This window comes from Myotis yumanensis, unplaced genomic scaffold (genome assembly GCF_028538775.1).
Source record: "Myotis yumanensis isolate MYYU_CA2020_CCGP unplaced genomic scaffold, mMyoYum1.0.hap1 SCAF_10, whole genome shotgun sequence".
Classification (NCBI taxonomy): domain Eukaryota; kingdom Metazoa; phylum Chordata; class Mammalia; order Chiroptera; family Vespertilionidae; genus Myotis; species Myotis yumanensis.
This window is the reverse complement of record NW_027223761.1, coordinates 47353821-47373594: the sequence shown is the minus strand read 5'-3', so window position 1 is coordinate 47373594 and position 19774 is coordinate 47353821. Positions and strand designations below refer to the sequence as shown.

Below are 19774 nucleotides of genomic sequence, written 5' to 3'. Positions count from 1 at the left end.
AACTTCTGTATAATAGAAGACCTTATAAATAAAGTTAAAAGACAAACAAGAGATGGGGGGGAGTATTTTGTAACATATATAACAGACAAAGGATTTATATTACTTCACATTAAAAATTCCTACAAATCATTTAGAAAAAAGACAACCCTAAAGAAAATAAGCAAAGTATATAACTAGGCAAACAGAAAGAAACCCAAATGGCAAATAACTGAAGAAAGAGATACTATTGCCTGGCCAGTGTGGCTCTGGTTGAATGTCGACCCATGAACCAGGAGATCTCTGGTTTGATTCCCAGTCAGGGCATATGCCCGGGTTGTGGGCTGGATGTTTCCATCTCTCTATCCCTCTCCCTTCCTCTTTCTCTAATCAATAAAAAAAATTTTTTTTTAAAAAAAAGATACAATTTTCACTAGATAATAGGGAAATGCAAATTAAAACCACATTGAGATCCCATTTTTTACCATAGACAAAAACTAAAGTCTGATAATAGAAAATATTGCTATGTTCACGTAAATTGTAGATAGAAATGGAAATTGGGTCAGTTTCTTTATGGAGGAACTTGATATTACCTAGTAAAATTAAAAATTCATATATTCTGAAATTCAGCAGTTCCAATACTAAACAAGGAGATAATCGGTAGAGAATGTGTACAGTTTTAAAACCACACACACACACACACACACACACACACACATCATGTTTTATGTTGTCTATCAATTCATCTATGAATGTGAATATTAAAATGATACTAATAATATATGGAATTAGGACCAAGGTTGCCTCTTGGAAGAAAGGAAAGAGAATGAGAATGAAGACTGAGATCAAAAGGAGTTTTAGCACTGTACCATTTTATTTACATATTTTTAAAGGAGAATATAGCCCTGCCAGCATGGCTTAGTGGTTGAGCATCGACCTATGAACCAGGAGGTCATGGTTCCATTCCCAGTCAAGGCACATGCCCGAGTTGTGGGCTCAATTCCCAGTAGGGGGCTTACAGGAGGCAGCCGATCAATGATTCTCTCACATCATTGATGTTTCTCTCTCTCTCTCTCTCTCTCTCGATTTCAGAGAGGAAGGGAGAGAGAGAAACATCAATGATGAAAAAGAATTATTGATCTGCCTTCTGCACACCCCCTACTGGGGATTGAACCCACAACCTGGGCATGTGCCCTTGACTGGAATCGAACCTGGGACCCTTCAGTCTGCAGGCTGACACTCTATCCACTGAGCAAAACTGGCTAGGGCAGTAAAAATATATTTTAAAAATTTAAAGGAGAATATATACAAATCTTGTGTATATGTGTATTTTACATATATACATCAGGCAATAAACACCTGACGCAATATGCATATATGCATAACCCATGGACACAGACAATAGCATGGGGAAGGCCTGGGGTGGGGTGGAATTAGGTAGAGAGGGGCAAAAAGGGAGAAAAAGGGAGACATTTGTAATACTGTCAACAATAAAAATAATTTAAATAAAGACCTGAAGCAAATACAACAAAATGTTATAGTGACAGAAATGTAGTTTTTTTTATATTATTCCTTATATTTGAAAATATTTTTTATTGATTTTTTTTTTTTTTTAGAGAAAAAGGAAGGGAGAGAAACATTGATTTACTGTTCAACTTATTTGTGCATTTATTCGGTGATTCTTGTATGTGCCCTGACCAGGGATCAAACACACAACTTTGGCGAATCAGAATAATGCTCCAACCAACTAAGCTAGCCAGCCAAGGCCTGAAAATATTTCTTAACTTTCTCAATGTGAAGAATAATTTTATTTTTGGATATACTTAATTTGAGATGTTTCTTCTGAGATGGTTTTACTTCTGGGCTCTCTATTTTGTTCCACTGGTCTATATATCTATCTACATGTCATTACCACACAGTCTTTATTACTGTTGTTTTGTAGTATGTTTTGAAATCAGGAATTGTGAGGTCTCCAATTTTGTTCTTTTTCAAGATTGTTCTGGCTATACAAGGTTACTAATACATTTAAAAAATATTTTAATGTGAATTTCCATGATGATTAGAAAAGTTCTGAGAATTCTTTCAATATTTATTGGTCATAGATGGATGAAGAAGAGAAGGATGTGTAAGTATCATTTAAATATTTAAGTGTTTGCCTAATGATTCATCTAATATTCAAAATTTACATAATCCTACTATGGAAGATTTTTTTGTTCGTTTTCATTCTTCTGATATTTTCAAAGAAACACTGTGGTTAAAAAAAGAAATTTTGTGCAAAATGACATACTATTTCCATAGGACAGATTCCCAGACATGTAATTACTGGGTCAGAGAGTATGAATCTTCGAAGCATTTGCTGCCTTCCAGGAAAGTGTTGCAATATGTGTTCCTTGGGAGAATCCTAACTTGAAATCTAGCGGATCTGGGAGCACTTTCTATAGGCCTAAAAGGTCTGTCCTTTATTTAATGACTCTTAATTGATAATTAATTATTCCACTATGGTTTATACCTATACCTTTGTATTAACTTCTGGTTTAATTAGTATTGATCCCACTAATGAATGAACACAAAAAGAAAATATTTTCGCTCAATATCAGGAAGGGTTTGCTGAAGAAAAAACTGTTCCAAGATAGACACTCCCCAGTATTGGAGGTAGGTGAGCAGAGACTGAATAATTATAGCAGAATGTTATAGCATCCTTCTTTCTTTCCTCAATCCTTTAGAAAACACCTCTTCCCTCAGTCATATACAAGACCTGACGACCCAGAGGTGAAAAAAATTTTAATGTATTTTATTGATTTTTTTACAGAGAGGGAGAGGAATAGAGAGTTAGAAACATCCATGAGAGAGAAACATCAATCAGCTGCCTCCTGCCCACCCCCCACTGGGGATGTGCCGGCAACCAAGGTACATGCCCTTGACTGGAATCGAACCCTTCAGTCCGCAGACTGATGCTCTATCCACTGAGCCAACCCAGTTAGGCAAGGTGAAGATTTTTAAGGTGCTGCCGCCCAGGCTGAATTTCAAGAGTTTAGCTAAAGGATCCAGTCCTGGGTCCTCTGAATACTTTGTTGATGGCTGGACCTTAATTTTAGGCTTTGCAGGGTGTGCCGGTACGAATAGACGACTGGAAACCCAGAAAATGAAAACAGCTTTTATGGGAATTCAATTAATTACGTCTCTTGAACCTATCCATCAAGTTTACTTGTAGATGTTGGATGCAAAGATAGGTTCTTGCAGAAGGGACATTCAGGGGCGGGAGAGGAAGAGACAATTCCGGGTGGGGAAGGTTGGGCGAAAAAGAGCAGTACCTCCTAGTCTCCCAACTTGGCTCCTTTCGTGTACCCCCTCGACTCCTGGTACCTACCCTACCGGCTGAAATGAGCGCCCGCGGGCAGGCTAGCCGCGTGGGTCACTTAGTGCCCCGGAACCTCCCGCGCAAGCTCGTGCAGCAGTGCGTCCGGGGAAGCGTTTGCGTGCTGCACCGCCCCGCGCAGTGCCCTTCAGCCCGGTGCCGGGAGGAGAAGGTTTAGGACGCGGGACCCGGCGGTGGTCGTGGTGATTTTCTTCCCAGTTAGCGGTCTGAGGCCAGGCCTCAAGTAAGAGCGGCCTCACCATGATGACCGGACGGCCGGGCCGCAGGCCCTTAGAGTTCCTGCCGGATGAGGCCCGGAGCCTGCCCCCGCCCAAGCTGACGGACCCGCGGCTCGCCTACTTCGGCCTCTTGGGCTACTGCTCGGGCCTCCTTGATAACGCGATCCGGCAGAGGCCCGTGTTGACAGCCGGTGAGGGCTGCGCGGCGGGGTCCGGTGGGAGGGGAGAGGGTCGCCGGGCTGCGGGCCGGCCCCGCCGTAGGCGGCCGAGCCTTGTGCGGGCCTTGCCGCCTCGCAGGCCCTGCCTCGCCTTCCTAGGGCCTCCGCGCCCGTGAGCGCTTCAGAATTGTGCAGGGCCAGGGGGGCGTGTGGCTCTAGGAAACGGGGTGCAGTGGAAGTCACCACCCCACAGTGAGGCTGCGAAGGGCCCGGCGGTGGACTGCCCGCGCCCGTCTCGTGTCGCGCTGTGGTGTGTGCAAAATGAGCCTTCACTCCAGGCTGCATGTACTACGGACACTTACGTACATTATGGCGTTTGAGCCTCAAAGCACCTCACGGGGAGACATTATCCACAGCGAGAAAGCAGCCTCCGCGGGGGTCAAGCAGCTTGCCCAAGGTCATACGGCCAACAAGTAGCAGAGCCTGTCTTTGGACCTCAGAGTCTGTGTTTGAAAATCGTGCTCTCACACGGTAGCGTGCTACTGCTAACCTCGGATCTGGTTGAAATGTGCATTCTGACTCATTCGGTCTGGGAGGAGGCCCGATGGTAAACTACCGGACACCACGGATGCTGCTCGTGTAGAGGCCCCGCTCTGAGCAGGAGGCTCCCGTGTTTTCTCCCAGTGCAGTGGTTCTCAACCTTGGCTGCCCATTAGAATCACCTGGGAATCTTTTTTAAATCCCGATTTCTGGGCCTCATCCTCCGGAAATTCTGTTTCTTTGTTACTAATGTTGTGGCCCCACCCCATAAACAAAGAAACAGAATTTCCAGAGAATGAGGCCCAGAAATCAGGATTTTAAAAAGATTCCCAGGTGATTCCAATGTGCAGCCAAGGTTGAGAACCACTGTCCTAGTGTATCAGCGGCGCCCTGTCAGAGCCATTAACAGCCGACACAGTAGGTGTGCCGAGGGCTGTGGATCTCCACAGGGAAAAGTGCAGGGAAACTGGGAGGTTTTGAACTTAGCTATAACTTAACAGCCTCCCAGACCTATGGGGCTGGCAGGAATAACTGAAGGCCAGGGCCTGTGGACGGCAGGTGGTTTGATGAGTGAGTGAGTGAGTGTGCAGGCGAGGGCAGTAAGGCTAGTGGGTACCCCGTGGCCATTCCCTAGGCAGGCGGGAACCTTTTTAGCTTTTGATGGCTTGGGTTGTTGGGAGAGGCGGCAGAGATGCAATGATCAGACCTGTGTCAATTCTGTCAACAATGTGAAGCAATACTGAGTGGAGCCCAGTTAGGAAGAAAGCTAATCCTGCAGTGATTCCAGCAACCAGGAATCAGCTCACTGGGGCCTCTTTTGCCTTCTGCCAGCTGTATGTCATACCTGGAGGTCAGCTTCCAGCCCACCAAACCTCAGCATTTCCATTGCTCAAATAGTATTGGAGTCCCTTCTGCCTTGGACATGACCCTACTCTGCAGAAAGAAGTGATCTTTGGCCATTTCTGCCTATGGAGGAATGGGGTTTTCTCCCTTCTCTTTACCACTCCTCATGTACCAAGTCTTACTCTTTCATGTAAGAGAAAGAGCGCCACTTTGGAACTAAATGGACTTCTTCCGCTGCTTCCCAACTGGGTCACCTTGGGCAAGTTACTTAGGCAGTCCGGAGCCAAAGTTTCCTCATCTGTAAAACGGGAGTAATTGATCTTTGCATATTTGCTGTGACAATTAAGTGAGATAGGTAACATGCCTGGCCCACAAGAGGTGCTGGACAGAGTTCCCCGTCCTTAGCAGTTGTTATGCAGACAGTTTACAGTATGTTTGTTTAACATTCACAGAGCTCTTTCTCTTTGCCAGGCAGTGTTACATGCAGCAGCGGTGGCCAACCTTTCGGACCTCGCGGACCACCATGGTCTGCGGACCACCGGTTGGCAACCGCTGACATACAGGGTATGTGGGGTGAGGAATTCCATCCCCGACCCTGAGGAGCTTTTAGTCTGGTGGACAGATGGGTCTAGGTGAGACCGTTACCTGTTTTATGAAAGTGGATGAGCAGGGAGAGCCTGTGGAGCATATAGGAGGTACAGATCAGAGGGGAACTGTTCCAGAGCAAGTACAGATTGGCTGAAATGTGAAGTGTATACCACTTAATCTCGCCTTATCAAACTAGGTTTTGTGTCTTTTCTGGAAGACAGAAGAGCTTAGTGGTTACGACTTGGGTTTGACACCACCTCCACTTTACCAGCCATTTGATTCTTTGATTCTAGGGAAGCAACTTATCGCTATGAGTTTTAGTTTCCTCATCTATGAAATAAGGCGAATGTCTGCCTCTTTGTGTGGCTGTGAGAACTAGATGAGATGATGTATATAAAGCACTTAGTCCAGAGCTAGGGGTCAGAATTCCTGAGTTCCCTGGGTTTTCCCTAGGTTGCTTTGGAAAATTTAGGTCTTGACTTTATTGAAATGGTATAATTAGCAGCATTTATTGAATTCATAATGTGTCTAGATCAATGTCTGGCATATAGTAGTGCTCAATAAGTATTTATTGGATGAATAAGTCTGTGTAGATTGCAAGGAAATATAAAACATGGTCTCAACCCCCCAAATATTTACAAACCAGATGAGCATATCCATTCAAAAGACAAATTGTGGTACAAGTTTATGCACATAGGGAACAGGTGTGACAGAGCTGGAGTGGGAAAGGATTTTCAAAATGTAGCCCTGGAGAGGACCTGGCATTCTGTGTGTAGTATTGGAATATTCTATCAATGAAATCCAATTGTGCAGATCTTTTTCAAGTTATCAGAAAACATTATATAGAATTTTTTCTTAAACTTTTCTCTTATCATTTGTTTTTAAAACCTTATTACTGGCTACCACTTACCTGCCCTAAATTTACAGTTAGTTGGTATCTATGTGTAGTCCACAAAATTAAATATTTATTGATTTCTAGTTTATCAGTAATTTACGGTGTTCTGCAAAGAGCACCATGGCTCCAAGTTTAGATGAACTGAGTAAAGGAAATGGGAAAATGATTGTGGAGGGGTGGTTTATGTGGTAAGAGGGAGACACCACTGAGAGAGAAGAGAGGTTAGGGCAGCGGTTCTCAACCTGTGGGTCGCGACCCCTTTGGCGGTCGAATGACCCTTTCACAGGGGTCGCCTACGACCATCCTGCATATCAGATATTTACATTATGATTCATAACAGTAGCAACATTACAGTTATGAAGTAGCAACTAAAATAATTTTATGGTTGGGTCACAACATGAGGAACTGCATTTAAAGGGCCAGAAGGTTGAGAACCACTCGGTTAGGGAAATGGGGACTTGGGAAGAGGCTAAGCCTGCCTTTAGGGCTGGGACACTGACAACGTCTAACATATTTATGAAGTCTTGCTGTGAGAGATATGGGTAAGCACAGAAAGTCGGTCTTTGTAGTCCAGTGGCACATGGGACAACCCAGCCAGCACCCTTTGGTTTGCTGTGCTGCAAGTGGCCCAATTTGGGAGAAGAGTGGCTGTTTGGGGCAAGGGAGAACGCAAAAGAGCCTGGGCCCTATCCAGTCCCAGGACATAGTAATATTTTACATTTTTGTTGTTTTACACATTTTTCAAAAATATTTTATATGCATTTTTTTTTGTTTATATACTACTGCTGTGAGAAAGATAGGATAGGTATTATCTTTGTTTTAGAATTAATAAATTGACTGGCTCAAGGTCATTCATTCACTTAATTAAATATTAACTGCTATCTATGTGCTGGTATACAAAAATGAATGAAACATTGGTGTTGCCTGGTAGTAGAGAAAGAAATAATTACTATAGCTATTTACATATTAATAGAGATGAGCTCACCCTTTTAAATTCAGGAAAGTTCTGGGAAGACTTCTTAGCTGAAGTGATGTCTGAGTTGAGCCTTGAAGGATCAGAGGGTTTCTGGGCAGAGAAATAATCAGTGTGTGGTATGTAGAAGCATAAAGAAGCCTAGTTTTTGTGAGGAGTTAAAAGCAGTTCAGTCCTACCTGGTTTGGCTCAGTGGATAGAGCATCAGCCTGCAGACTCAAGGGTCCCGGGTTCGAATCCCGTCAAGGGCACATGCCCAGGTTGTGGGCTCGACCCCCAATAGAGGGCATGCAGGAGGCAGCCGATCAATGATTCTCTTTCATCGATATTTTTATCTCTTTCTCCCTCTCCCTCTCCCTCTCCTTTCCTTTCTTCTATGAAATCAATAAAAATATATATTTTTTAAAAAGCAAAAAGCAGTTCACTGCTGCTGGAGCACACTGCCTCTCAGGGAGTGCCAGAAGATGAAGGTGAGAGAGTTGGCTCATGAAGGGCTTCAGAGGTCATATGCAAGAATTTGGACTCCTGTTGACCGTAATTGAAGGAGAAGGGACCAACAAGCTAGGTTTATATTTCAGTAAAAATTTCTCTAGTGACAGGATAAAAGCTGGGATCATTATGGAGTGAAAAATTAGATGAAGGGGAGACCAGTTAGTGCAAGTGAGAGATAAGTGAGGAAATATTTACAAGGTAGAATTAACAGCACTCAGTGGCTGGATATGGGGAAGAAGGTAGAAATAAAGGATGATTACTGTGTTTATTACCCAGGACTTAGATTCATGGGTAAAAGGTCTTATTCTTGGAATTAGGAGAAAGATGTGTGAATAGGAAGGAAATGAGTTCATTTGGGGATATTCAAATGAACATACTTGGATGTATTTCAATATGAGTGTCTGAGTTGGATGTACTTGTGGGTCACCAGCACATGGATAGTAGATAAAAGTATAGTAATAAACGAGTTCTCCAAAGGAAGGTGTGTGGGATAAGAAGTGGAGGGCTGGGGATAGAAATCTGGGGCTTAGCTAGAAAATCAAACCTGCAGTTAGCCTTTTGCAAAAAACATTTCATATATAAAGTTCATACCCTTGGATCGCCCCTTCAAACTAAATTTTTCTCTAGGGCATGTGATTTGATCCTCTCTAGTCTCATTATAATAGAGTGATTTTTTAAATATTTAATTTTTTTTTTAAATATAGTTTTTGAATAGATAATACATGCAAATAGGAGGAAATTTAGATGGTACAAAAGAGAATTGAGATATATTTGTAGTTAGCCTGCTGTTTTAGTAACCACTAATTATGCAAATATAAATCAGTATATGAAGACCAACAAAATTGCTTTTAGACCATTTATGGATGACTTTCCCTCAGAACATCATATCCTGAACATATCCTGGAATATAGATTAGTTTAGGTCTAAAGTTAACTTATCAAAGAAGAAAATATTTTTTTCTTTTCTCAGTCTAGCATTTGGGATTTGGTACTTACACACTTTTTTCCATGAAGAAATTTATAAAACCTTATTTTTAAAAATCTTGGTTCTATTGGTAATGATGTTTGTAGACTTAATGTTGTCTTTTATAGTTGTCAAATTGCTTTAAGAAGACATCTCAAGATCAAGGCTGTTTGTTCAGAATAGCCATATAGAAAGTCCTTTAAAAAAAATTTTAGAAGAAAAACAAATTATAAATCTGAAATGTAAGAATATAATCTTACATTATATTGACTGACTGATTTTTGTTTTCTTTGGGATTTGATTTTCAGGTTTGCATCGCCAGCTTCTATATGTTACTTCCTTTTTTTTTGTTGGATATTATCTTTTAAAACGTCAAGACTATATGTATGCTGTGAAGGACCATGATATGTTTGCATATATAAAATCACATCCAGAGGATTTTCCTGAAAAAGGTATTTCAAGTTAATTATAAAAAACCTTTCTTACTTTGCATCATTTCCCCTGGTTAATCTTTTCCATGTCTGTAGCTTTAGGTATCTTCTCTATTCTGTTAACTCCTACATGGTTGTCTATAGACCAGAATTCTCTTGAATTCATGTGTCAGGTTTCTGGCTAAGTACCTCAGACAGCAAATAGACCCTCATGTCCCCTCTGCCTGCCCAGACCTTCTGTTCTGTGTCCTACTTCAGTGATGGCACCACTATCCACTTGTGTATTCTAGCAGAAGCCTGCGAATCATCTTCAAGTCTTTCTCTTTTACTTCCCATCAAGTCTTACTGTTCTGCTTCCTATTTCTCATCTCTGAACTCTCCTCTCTGTCCCACTGCTACTACCCTGGTTCAGACCCTAATAATCTTTTGCTTGAATCATTGCACTTGCCTTCAGTCATCTCTGTTTTTGGTCTTGCTGAAGATCATGTCTCGGGTTAATTGCCTGGTAGAAACACTTTGCCCATACCTTTTATCCACCACATTACTTATACATAGTTGTGTCACTCATTAGACTACAGCTTCATCTTTGAATGTCCCAGCCTCTAGGACAGAGCCAACACATAGTAGGCATCTATACTAATAAAAGGGTAATATGCTAATTAGACCAGGAGACTTTCCGGACGTCCTTCCTGACAAAGCAATGGTGGCGGGGCTGAAGCAGAAGCGGTTAGGGGCGATCAGGCCAGGAGGGGAGGGTAGTTGAGGGCGATCAGGCTGGCAGGGGATGGGGGGGGAGTTGGGGGATTTTTCCCTGAGGGGATACAACCCCTTAACTAAGTGCCAGGCGGGTAGTTAATCACTTTAACTACAAACAATCACGCTTAAGCTACATAATCTTTACTCCCTGGAATGGAGATAAGAAACGCCCTAACCTTTGTAATAGAAATTGACAGGATTAAAATCGGCTGGTATAAATATGCATGTAACAAGACAATAATCATCAGATCCTCATCAGATCCTGATCAGTTCCTAACCAGAACTCTGACCAGAACTTTGGCTGGAGATCCTGGCTAGAGGTCCTGACTAGGCTGCTGATCAACTAAAGGCTGTCTTCGTGTCATTCCTTCTTCGCCGACTTCATCCACACCTTTGGGGACCCCTGGACCTGCTGGGGTTGGACTCCAGCAGGAGTGAGCAGGCCAGCAGGGCGGGGCAGTTGGGGGCAAGCAGGCTGGCGGAGGGGGGCAATTGGGGGCAAGCAGGCTGGCGGGGAGGCAGTTGGGGGCGAGCAGGCCAGTTGGGGGGGGGGCAGTTGGGGGTGAGCAGGCCGGCATGCAGAGTGGTTAGGGGCGATCAGGCAGGCAGGCAGGTGAGCGGTTAGGAGCCAGCGGTCCCAGATTGCGAGAGGGATGTCTGACTGCTGGTTGTGGGATTGGGCCTAAACCGGCAGTCAGACATCCCCCGAGGGATCCTAGATTGGAGAGGGTGCAGGCGGGGCTGAGGAGCGCACACACACCCCCTCCATGCACGAATTTCGTGCTCCGGGCCACTAGTTTGATAAATAATAGCTGACCTGAACACAGAACCCTGCCTCATGAAATGCTGGGTCCTGAACCTGCCCTGTATCACTTTGTACACACTGTACTTTTTTCTTGATCCTCCTCTTGTTCCATTTCCACCCTTCCCATCTAACAAATTTTTGCTCAAGTTTCATCATCTCAATGACGTTTTCACCCAGCTACAGACAGGAATTTCCTCAGCAAACTGCTTATCTCTGTTCAACTATAATTATGATGTAATTGCCTTCTTTTTATTTTACACATACACACAGTACAGATGTGTACATATGTGAAGGAACGAAGGAAAAAGAAAAGCAAAATTTTAAATGTGTAAATACATAGATTTTAAGTAGACTTTCCTATATGTATAATATTAAGGATTGAAATTTTATTAGACTGAATGATGATCTCTAAGGTCCTGTTTATTCTAAATGTTATTAATCTATTTAACATTCCTATAACCTTTAGTCACATATGTAATATTAATGGTGGATCAAAAAGGTACAGTTTTTTGTTTTGTTTTGTTTTGTTTTTGCCATTGAAGAGCTCAAAGACTAGTACAAAGCCATGAATAGTGGTTGTATGACGCATGGGGAATACTCAGAACTGCTATATGTTAGAGCTGGAAGGAATCTTGGGAATATTGATTCCTAAGAGTGAGAACCAATGGCAGAGCAGACCTCAGTTCCACACCTCTAGCTCTTTGCCTCCATATTTCCACTAGCTCCCTCTGTCAGCAGGAGCGTGTATAGTCTCATGGGCTCTTTTTGTCTCTGAGCAGCAGATTACTGGCAGGTGTGCCAAGAGCCTCATGCATGGAGTGCTTGACCACCTCAGCTCTGGGCCCCTCCCTGTTTTTCCTTCCTTCACCCCTTTAGCCAGGATCCCCCTGGCAGCACCTTGCCCCTCCAGGCAGCCATCTGGATGTCACCACAGATTCTTCAAAATCCATTCAGTATAGCAAAATGTTTCAGTGATCACCAAACCGTGGTTGAGGACAAGAAAAGAAGGAAATTTTAGGGGTTTCTATCTGTAAGAATATTACATTTTAATTTTATTCTTTAGGAAATATGATTTAAAACATAACTTAAACATAAATCTTTTGTGATCTTTCCTTTTATAGATAAGAAAACTTATGGTGACAAATTTGAAGAATTCCATCCAGTGCGTTGAAGTCTCCAAAACACTTTCTTTGGTTTCACTGAGAACAGTTATTTCCGAATTTTGTGGAGCATAATTTCATGATATCTGAAGTTTGTATTAATCTGTATGTTAATACCTTGTTATTAAAATGGTCATCCTGAACATTCTGACTCCTTTTTGTCATAAGAAAAACAAAATGGTCAGTTTCCATTTACCCAATTTTAAGAAGACATCTGACAGATTTAAAAACAAAATTTAGTTCTAGTTCAAAGTTGAAAACTATAGCCTATAGGCAAAATCAGGCCCATGCCAGTAAGTTCTTTTGGAACACAGCCATGCTCACATGTTTACATGTTTATGCTTGCTTCCATGCTACAACAGCAGAGGGCAGAGTCGTGTAGTTGTGACAGAGACCTTATGGCCTGCAAAGCCTAAAATATCTTAATATATGGCCCTTTACAGAAAAGGTTTGCCTGCTCCCATTGTAGAGCAAAGCAAAACAAAGCAAGCTAGATTATGGAGGATTTTGTAAGTCATGTAGAATAATTTTGACTTGATCCTCGGTCCAGGGTGGGGAACCTTTTTTCTGCAAAGGGCCAATTGGATATTTATAACATCACTTGCGGGCCATACAAAATTATCAATCAAAACAGCCTGCTATATTTGTTCAAACATTTAACTCAACCCTAATGCCTTGGCAAGGCCAAACCAGATAATTTTTCAGGCCATATACAGCATGTGGACTAGACATTCCCCACTCCTGCTCTAGGTAGTAGGCAGTCACTAAAGGGTTTTTAATAGGAATAACATGGGAAGGCTTGCATTTTTGAGCTCTCTGAACAATATAGCAGGTGGTTTATGAGCAGGAGACTCAAGACCAGGAGAACAGAAGACTGAATCTGCCAAGGAGTCTTTGCTCTTAGATGGATCATCCTGGAAAGAGTGGGCTCAGTGCAATTAATAGTAAAAGATCCTACCTAACAGGAATGAGCTTACAAGCTTGCTCTTTTTTATATATATAACTTTTATTGATTGATTTGATTTCAGAGAGGAAGGGAGAGGGAGAGAAACATCAATGATATGAGAGAATCATTGATCGGCTGCTTCCTGGGATCAAACCTGCAACCTGGGCATGTGCCCTTGACCGGAATCAAACCCGGGACCCGTTAGTCTGCAGGCTGATGCTCTATCCACTGAGCAAAACCAACTAGGGCTGAGCTTACTCTTTATTGCTCATCAAATCCAAGTGCTTGTCCAGAAAGTTTTTGTTTCCAGACTCAGATTTTATAATCAGATTAGTTTGGGGCAATTAATAAAATTGTTTCTCTCATTCCATGTGACTTCAAAGTAGGTGGCAGGTGATTATAAGTGTGGTTTCTGGGCAAAATCAGATGAGTTCCATCTCTTCTCAAGTGCCACTTGTTGAATATAAAATCATAACTGAGGAAGTACTTTAGAGATAATGTACAAATACAAGGTATTTTTTAACTAGAGTCTTGGTGCACGAAAATCGAGCACCAGTGGGGTCCTTCAGCTTGGCCTGCCCCTTTGCAATCCAGGACCCCTCGGGGGATGTTAGACTGCCGGTTTAGGTCTGACATCCCCTGAGGGATCTAGCAGTGGGCGAAGCGGCAGGTGGCCAGGGAGGAGCTGGAGCTGGAGCCTGGTGCTGCGGTGTTCCCATTCATCCCAGCCCCGCTGCACCTGCTGCCACTGCTCGGTAGCTCTGTTGCAGAGGCGGGAGAGGATCCCGCTGCACTTGCCAGCTGTGAGCCCGGCTTCTGGCTGAGCAATGCTCCTGCATGGAGCATCTGGTCTCATGGTCAGGGCTAGTGACCCTGGTGGTCAGTGTTTATCATAGTGACCAATCATAACAGTCACTTAGGCTTTTATATATATAGACTAGAGGCCCGGTGCATGAATTCATGCATGGGTGGGGTCCGGCCAGCCCACCCTGACCAGGACTAATCGGGCCGAGTCAGCCAGGAGGGGCCTGCTGGCGGTTGAACTCCTGGTTGAGGGGACAATTTGCATATTAGCCTTTTATTATATAGGATTGTTGCTGTACTAAATAGGCTTATAGTTCACCTGTGCTGGGCGGGAACAAGAGTGAACCACTCAATCCAGGGACTCTGCTACCTCTTAGTTCTGGAGTGTAAAAAACAAAGGCTAGAGCAAATACAGAAATATAGGTGGCGGTGGGGGAATGAGCGTATAAATAACAGCACTTATATGCCAGGTGCTTTTGATTCTATTTTGTTTAATTTCTAGAACAACCTTGTGAGGTAGGCAATACTATCCCCATTTTGTAGATGGTGAAATTTAGGTTCCAATGGATTAAATAATTTGCCAAAGATCACACAGTGAACGATTGCTAAGAATTAGTTAAATGCTAAAACCTATGTTCCTACCATGCCACACTGGCTAGGTATCATCTAGCCCCTTATGATCCACGGACCACTATCCCAGGCTGGTAAGAGGAGAGAGGGAGAGTTGTAGATAGCAGCAAGCATCCTAAAGGTGTCCCAGTGACGAGTCCATGAATTGGTGCCCAAAAGAAGGTAGTGAAGCATCCCAGAGAACCACGTCGCCTCACTTCCAGTGCAGGTCTAGCCTTTCTGGTCTCATCGTCAGGGCTAGCGAACTGCTCCGAGTCCTCATCACAGAGTCTGCCTTCTCTCAGATAAAGGGATCTGTGGAATGCAGAAATATTAAAAAAACCAAGTCAGTGTAAAACCACATCACTGAGGTACTGTCATGTTCCTCCTGAATAGGAAAAATAATGAAAAAGCTCAATAATGTTGCTGTAGGAGAAGCCTGGCAGTCTCATAGCATTGTGAGAAAATCATGTTATCAGAGCTGCAATAACTTCATTTTACCAAAAGGGAAACTGCGATGCAGAAAAGTAAGTTAGCCCCGGCTGGTGTGGCTCGGTTGGAGCATTGTACCGGAATGTCACAGGTTCGATTCCCGGTCAGAGCACATACCTGGGTTGCAGTTCAGGTCCCTGTCAGAGCATGTACAGGAGGCAACCAATTGATGTTTCTGTCACACCGATGTTTCTCTCTCTCTCTCTTCCTTTCTTTCTAAAAATCAATGAAAACATCTTCGGGTGAGGAATAAAAAGAGTCTGGCCAGTGTGGTTGAGCATAGACCTATGAACCCGGAAGTCATAGTTCAATTCCAGTTAGGGCACATGCCCAGGTTTTGGGCTCGATCCCCAGTGTGGGGCATGCAGGAAGCAGCTGATTAATGATTCTCTCTCATCATTGATGTTTCTATCTCCCTCTCCCTTCCTCTCTGAAATCAACAAAAATAAGAGAGAGAAAAAGAAGAAAGGTAAGTTATCTGGGGTCATACAGAGCCAGGACCAGAGCCCAGGTTTTTTAACTTCTGCTATGCCACGAAAATCAGTAGTGTTGTGTAGAACTGCTATGCATGTCTCAAGCAGTTTGGAGTTGGTCAAAGAGTGGGTGTTCTACCCATGCAGTCTCAATCCCCGCCCCCCCCTTCCCACCTCCAGCCCAGGCTGCAGAATTCTATGGTGCTAAGGAAATTCACTAGCACAGAGGAAAGGACTTAGATGCCAGTTAGGTCAGGGCTCATTCGCATCTCAGCTCCTACATTTCCTGAATAACCTTGGACTCATTTTACTTCTCAGGCCTCCAGCCTTTTCATCTGTAAAAGGGGATGATAATTCTATTAGATAATATACAAGTGATTTTAACCTATAAAACTATTCAAATACCTGTTGTTTTTACTACCACTGTTATTATTCAGTGAAGAAACTGAAGCTCAGAAAAGTGAGGCCTCACAGCTCATTGGTGGTGGAACCAGAACTTGACTCTGAACTGTTGACCCAATTCAGTTAGTTATATTCAAGAACCTCTGAGAGGCGACCTAGGGAGCCTTGAGGGGAGAGAGAAGCAAGGCTAAAGTTCAGATTTGGGTTTGAGGTAGTGGAAGGAAGAATGGCTGAGGAAATACCTGAGCAGAGCTCGCCATAGACTGTTCAGGTCCCTGTTTAATCCCCATCATTACAGAGTGGCCTTCAGGCAGATTATGAAGATAACACATATAGCCAAGATGGGGTGTGATGTAAAGAATACCCAGTTCAAAGTTGGGACCAGTCTTGCTTTTGTCCTCTTATGACTTTTAGTGAGTCACTTCACCTCTGGCTTTCATTTCCTAACCAGTAATGGGGAAAAAATCCTGCCCCAGCTACCTCCATCTGTGGTTTTGAGATTCCCATGGACATGGGAAATCAGTTTGTGGGAGCAGGGCTAGCAGGTGGCCCAGGATTAAAACTGGCAGGTGGTGTGGCCAAGTTTCTCCCCATCTACCCAGGAGTGACCCACCCATGACTGTCCCAAGTCCACTTCTTGTCACCGAGTGCCATCACCTGCTTGTCTAGCTGGCTGCCCACTCACACCTCACAACTCCAACCCTCTGCGCATAAACATGTGGGCTCGGACTCCAACACATATGTCCTCACAACAGAGCTTCCCAACAGGCATGCCTGCACAGGTAGCAGTCCTGTAGCTTTCCATTGGCTGGCTGCACCCCTGTCAGGAGCAGGAATATTTGCGAGCAGCCTCACCTGTCACCCCTATGTGACATAATAATTTTTCATGTTCTGTGACTTTAAAAAATATTGGGTACATAGAATTCACACATGGAATTCACAATTTACCTGAATAAATACCCATACTTATTAACTAATGTGCACATGCATAAACACATGTGCATACATCAGGTATGCACTCACAGGTCATTTTTCCCTCTGTCTCTATCACAGGCACTCCATTACTCACCAATTCTGGGTCACAAGGAGAGTAAGGCAGGCCTTGCCGGGAGCCGGTCCATCCTTGCTGTTTCAAGGGACCTGGCATATATGGCATACTGTTCTTAATATGTTTGCTCACCTTCTTGGTGCTATGTGTTTTAACCAAGGTCACTCTCCGAGAAAGGTTGTTTCCCCAGGTAGGGATTTTTCCCTGAGGTTAGGGAGGGGATACAACCCCTTAACTAAGTGCCAGGAGGGTAGTTAATCACTTTAACTACAAACAATCACGCTTAAGCTACATAATCTTTACTCCCTGGAATGGAGATAAGAAACGCCCTAACCTTTTCAATAGAAATTGACAGGATTAATATCGACTGGTATAAATGCAGATGTAACAAGACAATAAATATCAGATCCTCATCAGATCCTAACCAGAGCTTGGCTGGAGTTCCTAACCAGGACTTGGCTGGAGATCCTACACAGAACCTAGAGACAGGACTTGGCTGGAGATCCTATACAGAACCTAGACACAGAACCTAGAAACAGAACCTAGCGAGAGAACCTGGCTGGAGAACCTAGAGACAGAACCTAGAGACAGAACCTAGCAAGAAAACATGGCAAGAGAACCTGACTAGAGATCCTGGCTAGGCTGCTGATCAACTGAATGCTGTCTCCCTGTCATTCCTTCTTCGCTGACTCCGTCCACACCTTTGGGGACCCCTGGACCTGCTGGGGTTGGACCCCAACAAGGCCTGGCCTTGGACCTTCCCGGGTGATGTTCCCAGAACCCTGAAGTGAGTGAAGGTGGCTCTGTCTGAGACACCCTCCCACTGGGTTGCACCACTGCTCCCCATGCTCCCCTGGAATGTCCCTCAGTGGACCCTGACACCCACTAGCATGGCTACCGTTACCTTCCCTAGAGTCCGAGGCTTAGATGGCCTGTCCCGTTATCTCCTGGTATGTCCTCGTCACCTCCTTGGCTTTCACGGTCAGGTGGGTGAGGATGTGATGAAGGCTGGAGAAGTGCAGGTGGAACTGGGCTTGTAGGTCCAGCTGCCCCAAGATCTCCTCGCCCTCTTCCGTCTCTGCAGCTTCATTCTCAGCCTCATTGGCTCCACCACCTGCCATCTTGACCTGCCCCTCCTTCCGGGGCAGCAGCCCATGTTCCACATCCACGCGGATGGCCTTGAGCATGGTGAAGTAGTTGTAGAGACTGGGAGCTCCAGCCTGGGCCTCACACCCATGTGCACTTGGCTGCATGTCCCGCAGAAGGCTGGGGAACATCACCACCTGCTCCATGTTCTGCACCACGGCCGAGTACCGGTCCATGACGGTCAGCAGGCAGTTCTTGGGGTAGCGCGTGGTGAACACCTGCATGGTCGCTTCCTCTGGCACCCTGAGTCCAGCAGACTGCCCGGTACTGTTTCCACGCTGTTATTTTTAACGTCGGGGTGTGATGATAGTTTGACAGGATGCCAAGGCACACCTGGTGGGTCAAAAACACAGCCCAGTTTTAGGCTAATCCCAGTGCTCAGGCCCCAATGTCTGTATTAGGCGATCTATCTGCCCAGGGACTGGCCTGTCAGCCTTCTGCATGTCATTTCAGCACTCCTGACCGCCTGGGCAAGAGCCTGGCTCCTCCTCCGTCAGCTCATAGGGCCAGTTACAGGGAAGCTTTGCTCTTTGGCAACTAGTGCACTTGACCTCAGGGCAGTCACTAATTCCTTCAGGTCACCTGAGACCAAGCTGCCTCTTGCTGCCTGCTTAGAGCAGCCTCCTAAGACACAGCTCCCTTCTTCAATCTGGGGTGCCTCGGCTGTGGCATGAACGAGGGGGGTCATGACAAGAAAGCGCTGGGGGGAGGGGGAGGGGCAAAGAGCACTGAAAGAGGAAACAGAAGCCCAGTCCTGCCGTTTCCTTGTGTGTTTTGTTTTTTCTTTATTCAACGCACTTATTCAGCACCTACTCTGCACCCATTTCTGCACTAAACTCTTTCACAAGTTATCTCATTTAATCTTCACCACAACCCTATGATGAATATTTAATCTCCCTGTTTAACAATAAGAAAGCTGAGGTGTAGATTGCTGAAGGAACTCACCCATGGTCCTACTGGAGCTGGGATTCCAGCCCAGAACCGCCTCTCTCCCACCTCCGGTCAGTGCCCTAGACCACGTGAGGTTGAACGAGTTACATGAGGTCACTGGGTCTGTATCTTTATCTGTAAATTCAGGGTATTGTGAGGATTGAATAAAACAAAGCTAAAGAAAATGCTTTGTAAGCCACAAAGCACAGTCCCAAATGTATTATCTGAGCAGATTCTAGATTCATGCTCAGGTCCCTCCCAACTCTAACCTGTAGTTCCACAAGTTACAACGCTTCCTCTTTTTTTTTTTTTAAATATATTTTATTAATTTTTTACAGAGAGGAAGGGAGAGGGATACAGAGTTAGAAACATCGATGAGAGAGAAACATCGATCAGCTGCCTCCTGTACACCCCCTACTGGGGATGTACCCGCAACCAAGGTACATGCCCTTGACTGGAATCGAACCTGGGACCTTTCAGTCCACAGGCAGATGCTCTATCCACTGAGCCAAACCGGTCAGGGCAACAACGCTTCCTCTTTACCACTGTCCTAGTCCTTTGGCCAAAGTCTTGGAAGATAATAATTCTTTTCACAGCCACATGATCACAATTACCAAACTGCCTTTGTTATCCTTACTTAGGAGAGAACTAGGAAAGCGAGGCCCAGAGGGAGGCTCAAAGTTGCACTGTCAGAGTCAGAATTCTGGTTCAGCCACCTGCTCACAACACTGCCTCAGGTGGAAAGATCTC

General features: G+C 44.4%; 2 protein-coding genes across 2 annotated transcripts; one reads left to right on the top strand and one right to left on the bottom strand.

Moving 5' to 3' along the window:
- The first annotated feature begins 3464 nt into the window (after positions 1 to 3464).
- Positions 3465 to 12317, top strand: NDUFC2 (NADH:ubiquinone oxidoreductase subunit C2). The gene is made up of 3 exons (XM_070425694.1): positions 3465 to 3761; positions 9331 to 9474; positions 12136 to 12317. The coding sequence occupies exons 1-3, from the start codon at positions 3593 to 3595 to the stop codon at positions 12183 to 12185; spliced, it is 363 nt and encodes a 120-aa protein (XP_070281795.1). The 5' UTR covers positions 3465 to 3592; the 3' UTR covers positions 12186 to 12317.
- An 844-nt stretch (positions 12318 to 13161) lies between these two features.
- THRSP (thyroid hormone responsive) lies at positions 13162 to 18544 on the bottom strand. The gene is made up of 2 exons (XM_070425693.1): positions 17853 to 18544; positions 13162 to 14848 (listed from the first exon to the last, which is right to left on the bottom strand). Exon 1 carries the CDS (start codon positions 18316 to 18318, stop codon positions 17872 to 17874), a length of 447 nt encoding a protein of 148 aa, XP_070281794.1. The 5' UTR covers positions 18319 to 18544; the 3' UTR covers positions 13162 to 14848; positions 17853 to 17871.
- Between the last annotated feature and the right edge of the window lie 1230 nt (positions 18545 to 19774).